Raw genomic sequence first — 12,521 nt, 5'->3', positions numbered from 1 at the left:
CAATGCTTTTCACTTATCATAATAATTTTGAATAAAGTAAACTATAATGTATTCAATTCTTGGTATGATTTTTCACTGACACCCTCTTAGGCCTGGCTCACATGTACACTTTATTAAATTGGTACTATACCACCGACTGTAGATATCAGTGCTCTCAAAGACAACCATATTTTAAAACTTGCTCTGAGTGGATGTCAGTGACCTCTACTTAGTGAGGCCTAATCTTCTCATATTTAGGAGATTGCCTTCCATGAAGGCTATTATTTTGGAGTACCGTGAGAAAAATATTCTGGTCACTTCTATGGATGGCAAAGGAGAAGAACATCCCGGAAGCAGACACTGTGATTTCCAAGCTAAATCAACTTGTGATACTAGACAACCCATGCACATGTCTTGATTGTAATGTCACAACCTTGCAGAGTGCTTATTGTGAAGAATCTGATCTTGGGTTTCATTGTCTCTGGTGTGGACAGTGACAAGCTTTATGGTTTAGTGCTGTGAGCACTAGGTATGGGAACAAGATTGTCTGGATCCAGCACGACTTCAGCTAATTCCTGAAAATATTTTATCTCAGTGAAAGAGAATAGCACAGTATCTGACTAGTGAAGGCTTGGATTTAGTTGTGGTAATTGGTACTATCATCTCCATTATTGGCCCTTTCCTTACACGAATATATGAACAAGATCTTTTATTTTCACTGCTTTCTATCTAAGGCAGAATCACTGATAGGTACTTAGTGGTTTAAAGAAGACCTTAACTTTTCTGGATTGATTCTTTATACAAATTTCTGAACTTGATTTGTGAGAAGTGTATTTTCTCTTTCCACCCAATCTCTGCATTGTTTTAGTGACGGATGGGCAGACAGAGATGAAGTCATTGAAGGCTATGAGGTGGAAGCCAACGGGGGAATCACGATCAAGCTGCAGTCTCCAGAGGTCAGATCATTTGATGATTACTTCCTGAAGCTGAGGCTGGATACCAATACAAGGAATCCCTGGTTCCCTGAGTTCTGGCAACATCGCTTCCAGTGCCGTCTGCCGGGACACCTTCTGGAAAACCCCAACTTTAAAAGAATCTGCACAGGTAACTCACGTTGATAACATAACAGCTCCAAGCTTTGGTCATCTTTTCTTGCTCCATTGCAGGCTGTGAATAGCAATAAATGGTATTTGGGCTGGAGATCCAAAGGGGGAAACGGGATCTTAGTTTATAAAATAACTAGAATAAAGTAAACACATGTACTGCCATCCTGCTATGGATTTATGTTCCTGTATGTTAGGAAGACCATTTAGTCTATGGAGGAGCTGGTGACATAAAGAACCAATGCACGTAGATAGAAGCAAACAGGGAAGTCAGACATGTAGTATTTGAGCGAGGAGGAAAAGATCTTCTTACATGCTTAGGCCATCCTGGCCACAGATATATAGCCAAGAAACTTTGATCTATTATGTTCCTCTGTGATGGCTTCAATGCACAAGCCAGGGGAGGAAGTTTAGTATCATCCTAGGCCAGAAGGATGGCTGCCAGCTGGACAGGTGCTTCTCAGGCTCTGCTCACTTCAACCAAGCGAGGAAAGGGCAGCATGTGATGCCAAGGTGTTTGGGGCCCTGGTGGACTCCACAAGGTGATCTTTTCCTCCAGGAATTACCTTAACCCAGATGTCAAAACAGTGTAACTATTATGGGAATTATCATTCTCCATAGGACATTGCTGTCTCCTCTATTTTTCCCATGCTGTCTATGCTGTGAAGGTAGGTAGTTCATCTTTGCCCTGTCAGTGACAGTCCAAGGCAGCTGTTTATTCTAGGCTGGTACAGCATGAGATTTGCCCATAATGATGGAACCTAGACTCTGCCAAAGACCTCATCTTTTTTTGCAAAACAGAGTTGTGAATTTTCTTTCTAGACTGAGCAGATACTTAGAAAAGTCAAGAAACAACTGCTTATTCTTATCACATCCATGTATGGAACCTGTTCACAGAAGCAAACAGAACAGAGAAGGGCATAACCCATGACTTTTGACCCAGAAGACTATGTTCTCTTGGGACAAATCAGAGTGAAACAGATACACAACCCAAGACCTTGAGTTTTTACAAGGCAGGGTAAAAATAGTACTGATAACATAGAATAGTTTATTTTCAATTATATTCATATTTTTATGTAAGAAAACTTTATAGGAGCTGGAGCGATGGCTCAGAGGTTAAGAACACTGGTTGTTCTTGCAGAAGACCCGGGATCGAATCCCAGCACCCACATTATGGCTAACAACTGTCCATAACTCCAGTCACAGGGGATCCGACAGCCTCTTCTGTCCTCCACGGGCATTGCACAATATGGGTGCATTTACCAACATTCAGGCAAAACACACATACACATAAAATAAAATTAATAAATAAAATTTTAAAAAAGAAAACTTTATAATACCAACATATGTAAGTAAAGTAATATGTGTCTGACTTATTAATGGCTGACAGAGTTCTCTGGGGATACGTCTGCTGTGGATCTATTTTCAATCTAGGTTTTTAGACCATCTTCAATGTGGCTTTAAGGAGGCTGAGAAATATCAGTGTCTGAGAGGCAGGAAAAAGGGGATGGGCACTGAACAGCTAACCTGTCTCTGCCACATGTACATTTGCACTGATGTTTCCTTTCTGTAAAATAATAGACTCACAGAAGGTAAGAATTCCAAAAGACTAATACATCTACTTGGACCGTCTCCCTATTTACAATCCCAGGATGCTTAGGAAGACCAGCCTCAGGATTTCCCTAGGTTCCCAGAGTAAATGGAAGCAGTGGAAAGAGAGCCTTATCCTCCTGCCACCTGCACAGAGCCTGAGTCATTTTAGACTTAGCATTTTAATAGCCATCATTTCTCATTGTTCTCTGTTTCCTAAGAAGTGTTTTCTTAAACTGTAATATCCATGAAGACAGCTCTGGTATCTTTGGGCGCTTAGTTGATTCTTTTTAGCTAGTTAATCATTTAACTTGAGTTTTCATAGAGCATAGAAAGGCTGTTATTTTAACCAAAGAAAAGTATAAGGACTATAATTCTTGTTGTTGTTGTTGTTTGTTTGTTTGTTTTTGAGGTAGGGTCTCCCTGTAGCCCCAGCTGGCCTGGAACTTGCTATATAGACCAGGCTGGCCTCAATCTCGCATCTGATTGCCTTTGCCTCTGGAGAGCTGGGTTTAAAGGCGTGTGACGCCATGCCTGGCCCAGGACTACAATATTTTAAATGAACTATATTTCTTTCATTCAATGAATATTTAGTAAGCACCTATTATGTGTACGGCATCATTCAAGGATCATACAATTCTGTTTAAGGAAATAGACTCTAAAGGAAAAGAAGAGGGTGAGGAGGGAAGGAGGAGGGGTGAGGGGTACAGGAGGAGGAGAGGAGTATAGGTGGAGGAGGAGAAAAAGAGGAGGAGCAGAAGGAGGAGGGAGAAGAGAAGGGGAAGGAGGAGAAGGGAGAGAAGGACAGCATCAGCAGGAGAGGAATGTATGCTCACTATCATTTAATCACAATAGCTGTGGAGAAAGTTAGACCCACTGGACTAGAAGGACTGCTGTTTAGAAAGGATGAACAGAGACAGCTTCACGGAGGAGATGTCTAAGGCTGTGGAAGTGGTGAGTGCCAGCCATCCAACCATCAGGCAAGGGCTTTCCTAACAGAGGAAATGGCACTTGAGAAGAAGTACAAACATTGGCCTGGTAGGACAGTGATGGAATTGTGGGAGCAGTGAAAACAAAAGCACAGCAGGAAGGAGCAGGACTCACCGAAGGGAGCAGCAGGAAACCAGTGACAGTGCACTGGAGAGTCTGAGGGGCTGTGGCAGTGGTGGGAACATGGAGACAGATTCAGGGCTTAGGTGATTCTGAATGAGAGCTGAGTGGATTGGTTGGCAGATTCTCAAGAATGCCTCTGATTTGAGCAACTAGATGCCGCTGACCACAAACTGCAACGTAGGGAAAACTGACAGGTTTGGCTCATATAATAAAAGCCAATGAATTGTAGCTGTTGTATTTTGTCAGGTTACCCCACAAGTTACACAAAGCATTAACTGGCGAATTGCTTCCAAGTAATCACACAGATGATCAGACGTGCATTTACGGAGTCAGAAAAGATGAACACAGTGTAGAGCTGTGCTGATCAACAGGAGTTTCTACACTAATAGAAAGCTTTGCCTTTACTGTCCAGTATGGTAGGCACGAGCCATATGTGGCTCTTGATATATGACTGTGGCTTGTGAGGCTGAGGAGCAGAAAGTTTAGTTTCATGAAATTATTATCAGAGTTTCATCTCAATAACAATAATATTTGGAAAATTATAATGCCCAGATACAGTATGTCCTAGAACTTTTATTTTTCTAGCTAAACTTTGATACACATTTCCACAATGCAGTGTCCCAGCACTGCACAGTAAGACATGACTGTTCAATTTTGAGACTGTTTGGTTCAGCTACAAATAGATACCATTTCATCATCACCTCTGTGTACATCAGAATCCCTAAGTAGAACAGCTTTGCTGCCTTAGACCCAAATCTCTAAAATCTTTATGGTAGGAACTATAAAAATATTTGGCTTTGTTCCATGAGATTCAGGGTGTAATAATGTATCATTTCTCTCAGGAGAAGAAAAAAGACAGAGCATTCCAGCACTGGGTTGAGTTCTGTTCCTTAATTGAATTAATCTATTGTTCTGTGTAAGGGTCATGGATTTCAAGGTTACAAGGAACATTTATTAATTATCTACTATTACAATAAACCTGTGTAACAAGCCAGTTGCAAGGCTTGGTGGCTTAAATAACAATAATTTATTTATTTAATGAATCTATGAGTCACTTGGGAAGTTTATGCTCTGGGTTAGACATGGCTCATCTCCCTGGCCTGGGCTAGACTGTCCCCAGACTGACTGATCTAGGACATCCTCAACAGAAAGGTCATCTTGTTTTTGATTCATGCTATTTCTCTTTCCCTAGAGGCAGGCTCAGAAGGTATCATAGTATTGAGACAGGGTTCCAAGAAACAGAAATGAGAGTAGGTTAAGCCCCTGGAGGCCTACCTAAACTTAGAAGTAATACATCTAAGGTTAATTGAGATTTAAGAAATATAGAACTAGGCATGGTGGTTCATGCCTGTAATTCTAGCACTTGAAGGGAAGATATAGGAGGATCATGACTCAAGGATAGCCTTATTTCAAAGAGCATAGATACATGTGCACATAGAGAGGGGTGGACATGGATAACATGTTCTTTGAGCTCTAATTGATAGTTAACTTCTTGGTTGAAGAAAAACTATATTCTTCAGGAGTATCAATTGCCATTTGGGCCAAATTTCCAAATGTAAAAAGAGAAGCAGTCATAGCTTCAATGGTCTGAAGTAAATTATGATCCATCTCAGTTTATAGACCACATTGATTTGGATCAAACTGAATTGGACCAGTCTTATCTGACCTTACTTACATGGCAAGTTAATTCAAAGCAGAAGGCCTATAAAATTAGAGAATTAATAATAAAGCAATCATATTATTCAAACCAGTACCATGGGGCTGGAGAGATGGCTCAGTGATTAAGAGCACTAGCTGCTCTTGCGGATGACCTGGGTTTCATTCCCAGCACCTACATGGCAGCTCATAATCATCTATGTCTCCAGTTCCAGGGAATCCAACACCATTTTCTAGCCTCTATGGTCCCTGCACACATGTGGTTCTCTTACATACATGCAGGCGAAACAGCTGTATACATAAATCAAAACAATATATTTTTTTAAATCTTAAAACAAACAGTACCAGTCCAAAAACTAATGGCAATCTCCAAGCTACCATGGTACAATCCTGCTTATTTAAAGTTTTAAGAATTTATCTTACCAGATACCTTATTCTGTTTTCTACTACTACAAGAGAATATTACAAATAGCGTAAATTATAAATGATACGATTTCATTTGGCTCATGATTCTAGGGTCTGGGAAGTCTAAAATAGAGAGGTTACATGTGGTGCTCACCCTCTGAGCTACATCCTGCCATATGTGTTACAGGGTAAGGACAAACAGGCGGGACAGAGAATGGGGCTGAACTTAAAGGCTTTTATCAGAAGTTCTGCCTTGTGATATAAGCATTAATCCCTTCATGGGGGCTCTTGAAGAGCATCTAAAGGTCCAGTTTCCTAATACCGTTAATGGCAAGTAAAGTTTAGTTTGAATATTGAGGGGGCGTTGGAACCAAAGCGTGGGATAAGCTATCAGTATCTTATAAGCCATGAGTTGGTGAGCATTGCAGAACCAGCCAGATTGTTTTATTACATCTTGTTGAACAGCCAAATACAAGTATATACCATATTTGGAAAGCATTGTGCCCATTTGCTTTCAAGCAGTAAAATGAAAACAAAAAAGGAAAAGAAACCAAAATTGTGGCTATAAAAGAGTGGCATTGGAAAGAAGGACATAGTGAGTCCAGTAAACTTAGGCACCTTAATATACTACCCTACCAAAAAAATTATTATATGTTTTTCTAAGGGTCACCAAGCTATCATGCTTTTAGACTAATAATTACATGTTTAGAAACCTATTATGAGGATACAATCTATAAATTTAGATTGTATCCTCCTATTCATTGTTTTTAATAAGGAAATTTGGAATCATCCTAAATGTCCAACATTAAGAACAGTTAAGTAATTATAGTATTTTTATGGGAAAGAATATTATAGAGATATTAAAGGGTGACTATAAAGCCAGGCTGCAATATCAAAAACATGTGAAGTGTAATCCCACAGAAATATAAAATACTGAATCACACATGCTGTGATTATCACTATGCAATCAAAATAGGGCAAAAAACCCACAGAGGTTCATGCAGTGTTAGAAGGAGTTGACTTTGGGAACATTTTATTTTTCAAAAGCTTTAGAAATACTCCTGTCTTTTGCTTGAACTTCTGGAGAATTATTTCTATGTCTGAAAATATAACCTAAGAAAAATATTTAAAGTGAAAAAGGAAGATTTCAGCAAGGGGATTTTTTTTTTTTCGCTAAAGCATTTTGCTTAATGTGTTGATGAACCAAAACCTAAAATGTGTAGGAAGAACGTGAAATGGTTCAAGAATATATTATCTGTATGCAAAATGTTATGTAGCCATTGAAAAGTTCATGGCAAAAAAGAAATTCATAATTTAAGAAGAAAAAAACAGCATTCATGTTTGAAAAGTATTTAAAATATCAACTATATGATTTAAAACTATAGGGAAAATGATGAAAATACACCAATAATTTGATGCTGAATACTGATGGCTAGATACCCTGAGTGAAATAAGCAGTGTAAGCATGTTTTGCTTTTAAAGCCAGAAAAATATAACAGCTTAAATAATAATGAATAAAAATAAATTGTGGCATTTTGTGATGCCACATTATAGCTATGCCTGATTAAAAACAGCCTGACTCTTAGTATCTATTTTAGCTAAGAGGGGACCCAAACTCCTCTGAGAACCTGTTCCTTGAGAATTTTCTAAGAACTACTCTCTCAAACAAAGGCCTTTCTGAAATAAGGAAGGAAAAGTGGACTTTTATCAGACTAATTTTGCTCTTTCTGACCTCTACTGATCTAGAACAGTACTCAAGCGCAAAAAGATTCAACTTAATTCTTCCTATTGTTTGCAACACAAATAGTATAATTATCTTATTGCTTTCAAGGAGTATCTGCTATTTGCAGCACTTGCTATGCAAAGCACATACACCCATATTCATGCATTGCTCTGGGTCAAGGTCAAGGGCAAGAAAAGAGAATGAGGGACTAAAGCTGTATGTTTAGGTTAGGAGAGGAGTCAAATATTCTACATTATAAGCTGAGATAGTGTTAAATGATCTCAAACATAGCGAGGTTAGTTAGGTACAAGTCATTTGTTCAGAGCATGCCCATACTGTAAAAGTCATTCCCACAGTAAATATCTATGCTGACACTCTACGTGGGTGATTAAGGATTGCGTGTTTGTTTTCTCCAGTTTCCATACCCTTGAACATAGTTATATAAAGTTTGTAACTTCAAAAACTATATTTTAATGAGACGACCAGTATTGTAGTTCTTTCCTTTGGGAAGACATAACAATGTCCTAACATTTCATATTTATGTAAGTACTGTCTACTCCTTATACCCGATGAATTTCATATCTACAGACATAACAAAATGTGGGTCAAAAATATTTGAAAAGTATTGCATCTGTACTGACTATGTACAGATTTTCCCTTGTTGTTATCCTTTAAACAATACAACTCTAACAGAAGTTATGTGCACCATTATAACTAATCTGGAGATTTGATTTGAGGTATACAGGAAGACATGCATACATTGTATGTGAAAATGTATTACATTTTATGTGAGAGACCCAAACATCCTTAGATTTGGGATTTTCTTGGGACCAATTCCTGTGGATAACCTGTCTTTTCAGATTGCAAAGTATTTCACTTGCATTATTTCATTGCAAAGAAATTCAGTTACATTTTCTCACTCAATTCTCACAGCATCTGTGTAAGGCAAATATTGTTATTATGTTATGGTTGACTAAACTGAGACTCAGTGGATAGGTTAGATCATCCATCATGTGACAGAAATAAAGGTGAGCCCCCACTGGATATAGAGGTTGTACTTCAAACACCTTGTCACTTTCCCAGGAACCTGTCTAATGATTCTCATCAGGAATGATAAAGCACTCTTCTATCACAAACAAGATATAAATCCTTTGAGCAGTTAAGTCATTTCTTGATAAAGAATTACTGGTTTGCTCAATACCTACTCTTTCCACTATCCACACAATGATTAAAGCTTTAGAAGTTAGGCTATGATGTTGTAGTTAGTGCTTTTCCAACACATCTTCAAATCCCCTGACGTAGTCAACTAATTAAGCAGTGATGTGGACTTTGCATGAAGCACTTGTTAATTAGCCACAGTGATTTCCAAATTACTCAGCCTTGGCTCAGTACCCTTAGTACTCAAACCAACAATCTAATGCATATAATCTCTATTTACATAGCAAAATTTGAAATGAGACTTAGTAAAGGTTTCTATGGAAACTAACAGCAATATCATTTTTTTAAAAAACACCAGAAGTATGAAATAAATGACAGAAATGTAGCTATCAATAATCTGGAAAGGTTCATTTCTCTTCCTCATGTGTTAATGTTCATACCTGTGTCTACATTTTCATTATAAGACTATAGAACTCATTGAGATTCAGGAGTCATGAGTAGATAAGAATAATACATGAAACAAAAGTTTTTATTGCTTGTCAATAACACTGAAGCCAGTTTCACAGAAACACAGAAATAAACACTGAGGCACAGTGTAAATTTGCATCAACGTTCCACAGAGAACACAGGAAAAACTGCCAAAGGTAAAAATCTAGGGTTTCTGCAGCAGAAAAATATCAATACATTTTGTGAATTAGTTCTACATAGAAACTTAAAGAACTTTGCTTTCCTTTGAACTAAGTAAGAGCATAGGGAAATATTTTCTGAAACTGCCATCAGAATGAAATGCAGACACAAACATGTTTATGAAATGTAATCCCTCGTCAAAACAGCTCTGAGTTTCAGTACATGAATTTACAAGGTGTCATTTCCTGCTGTGCACTTTACCCACGCTCAGACTTTAACCTTGATCTCACATGTGCTGTGACAGTGGAAATCTCTTAATGCACGTGGATACAGAGTTCTAATTTTGTTATAAGAGCCCAGGTCACAAAATTCTTTCAAGAGATTCTTGTGTAAAGACACCTTACATAAACTACAAGGACATTGCCAGACCACTTAAGTGACCCGAAACCTGTCCAAAATCAACTTCCCAACCTTCCAACTTCTTTCCCTAAAGATTTGCAAACCAAAATAGGGTGAACTGGATCCTATAATGTTGAGGAAATTTCTGCTTAGCCTGATCAAGTTTCATAGTTTCTTGTCCCATGTTATTTTTTAATTAATAAAGCTTATTCATTGACAATTTCATACATGTGTAAATTGCATTCTGTTTACTTTCACTCCCCACCTTATTTCCCTCCCACCCGTGCTACACCCCCATGTCCATTTCCCACATTCCTGTCTTTGTTTTATTAGTGATGAACTTCAAGAAATACATACATACATTTTTTTATTGTCCAAAAGTCATAAAAGTTGATGCTGGAGAGATGGCTCAGGGGTTAAGAACACTGGTTGTTCTCGCAGAAGACCTGGGTTCAAATCCTAGCACCCACATGGCAGCTAACAACTGTCCATAACTCCAGTCCCAGGGGATCCGACAGCCTCTTCTGTCCTCCTCAGGCACTACACGACATGGGTGCACTTACCTACATGCAGGTAATACACTCATATACATAAAATAAAAATAATAATAAAGAGATATATGCTTTAAAAAGTTGATGCAAGGATATGAATTTTTATTACATCTATTTCTTTATATTTTCTTTGTTTATATTTGCAGGGCTGAGGATTGAACCCAGGGTCTCATGCTTGACAGGCAAGAGTTTTGTTGCTGAGCCAATTCCCCAGCCCTTCTATTATTTACTTTATGTGTCTTTATGCTGTTCCCAAAGTGCTCAGATGAGTTTTTATTTTTATTTATTTTTAAAATTTTTTTATTTATTATTTTTATTTTATGTATATACATGTTAGAGCACCCGTGTTGTGCAGTACCTGCAGACATCAGAAGAGGGTGTCACATCCCCTGGAACTGGAGTTACGGACAGTTGTTAGCCTCCATGTGGGTGCTGGGATTTTAACCTGGGTCTTCTGCAAGAACAACCAGTGTTCTTAACCACTGAGCCATCTCTCCAAGCCCTCTCAGATGATTTTTTTAAATATATCATTTTTATGTGTATGAGTATATTGTCTGCATGTGTGTAAGTGCACCTGTGTTGTGCAATACCCATAGAGGTCAGAAGAAGGCATCAGATCCCCTGGAACTAGAGCTAAGGGGGCTTCTGTATGGGTCCTGGGAATTGAACCCAGGTCTTCTGCAAGAGCAGCCAGTGCTCTTAACCACTGAATCATCTCTCCAGCTCTACTTAGATGATTTTTAATAATATGTCAATACAAACTTAAGGTATAAATGGAAATTCTTCATTGTTGCAGTGAACTCTGACAGTTTTATCTTCTATTATAAACTTTAATTTGCATCTATGTGTTCTTGGATATACAAATGCACATTTTCACCTGTCTGTAGCTGGTTACCTAGGGCCATGGGGAAGATTTAGGGGTTTATAGCTTCATTTCAATTTGTTAGTCTCACGTCAGCTAAAGTCATTTAGCGCTTTTTCTAAAATCTCAAAATTTGGAACTATCTATCGCTTTCCAACTTGCTAGTCCTTTGGCTCTGACTGTGGCCTCTGAGGCTGATATGAGGTTAGCAGTTCCTGGCACTGAGTCAGCCTCTTCTGTTGTGTCGGGAAAGAAATTGGTACCAGAGAGTGGGATACTGCTGTGACAGACCTGACCTTGGCGTTTTGGGAAGGACTGTGGAAGTGTTTGGAACTTTGGGCTGGAAAAGCCATTGCATGCTCAGAGTTTGTTGCTATGGAGCTTGGAACAGTTATGCTGAAAGAGTTGTAGACGATGGAGGCTTGGCTTGTGAAGCTTCAAAGGGAAGCGGAAACTATCAGGGCTATTCATGTGAGATTTTGAATTAAGAATCTGTGGGTTCTGGTAGGCTGGGGTTGAAGAATCAGCTGTGATTAAGAAGAGACCAGAACCTGAAGCAAAACCTTTGCTTTACTGGGACAATTGATGCTGGTTAGCTGGGGCTGAAAAATCAGCTGTAAGTAACAAGATACCAGCATCACTGTGGTGGAATCTTCTGGGAGGTATTTCCTCAGAGTCAGCACACAGAGGGGACCTACACCTCTATTTCAAGCTGGAAGCAGGACTTGGTAATGTGTAAGAGTCTCCTGCATGGTTCTGGTGTTGAAAGCGAGAAGGGGTCACAGAGAGCAGCTGAGGCTTGGCACTCTGAGAGGCCAAGAAAGGCCATAGGTAAAAGTACAGCTTCAGTTGCAGCAAAGACCCCAGGACTGAAGGGATCATGGAGAGAAACTGAGGCTTTGCACCCCAGAGGCAAGAAGAGGCCATTGGTGAAGGTGTAGCCTCAGTTTCAGTGGAGACTCCAGCTTTTTGGAGATGCCTGGACCGTGGGACGACCACCAAGGACAGCGAGCGGTAGGTGTGGAATGGGGCTGGCCTGGGACTACAAGATGAGCTGTGTGAGCTGTGGATAGCAAAGTCAGAAAAGTGGAGCTGCCAGAACCCTTTGGAGCCAGAAGATCGTGAATGAATCCTAGACATTCAGCCTTGAGTTACTTTGCTGGCCTTTGGTTTTGCTTAGGTGTGCCAGATTCTTCCCTTTGAAATAAGACAGTATTTGCTTTGGATTTTACAAGAGCCCCAGTTAACAGACTTTTAAAAGAGACTATGAACTTTTAAGTGTTTGGATTTTTTAAGGACTGTGGGGTTTTTAAGGTTATACTGTCTTATGCTGTGATATTAGTGTTAACATCATA

At 39.2% G+C, this 12,521-nt stretch overlaps 1 protein-coding gene across 1 annotated transcript in view; it reads left to right on the top strand.

Annotated features, from left to right (window-relative positions):
- Grm1 (glutamate metabotropic receptor 1) overlaps positions 1-12,521 on the top strand; it is a 398,699-nt gene that overhangs the window by 293,409 nt on the left and 92,769 nt on the right. The window contains exon 3 of the mRNA XM_008836709.1: positions 848-1,083. Coding sequence (XP_008834931.1) covers positions 848-1,083 — 236 coding nt within the window. The remainder of the gene's footprint in view (positions 1-847; positions 1,084-12,521) is intronic.

Source organism: Nannospalax galili, unplaced genomic scaffold (genome assembly GCF_000622305.1).
Source record: "Nannospalax galili isolate Female #2095 unplaced genomic scaffold, S.galili_v1.0 scaffold377, whole genome shotgun sequence".
Lineage (NCBI taxonomy): Eukaryota > Metazoa > Chordata > Mammalia > Rodentia > Spalacidae > Nannospalax > Nannospalax galili.
Note: the sequence above shows the minus strand (reverse complement) of the source record. Positions and strands in the feature narration are given on the sequence as shown.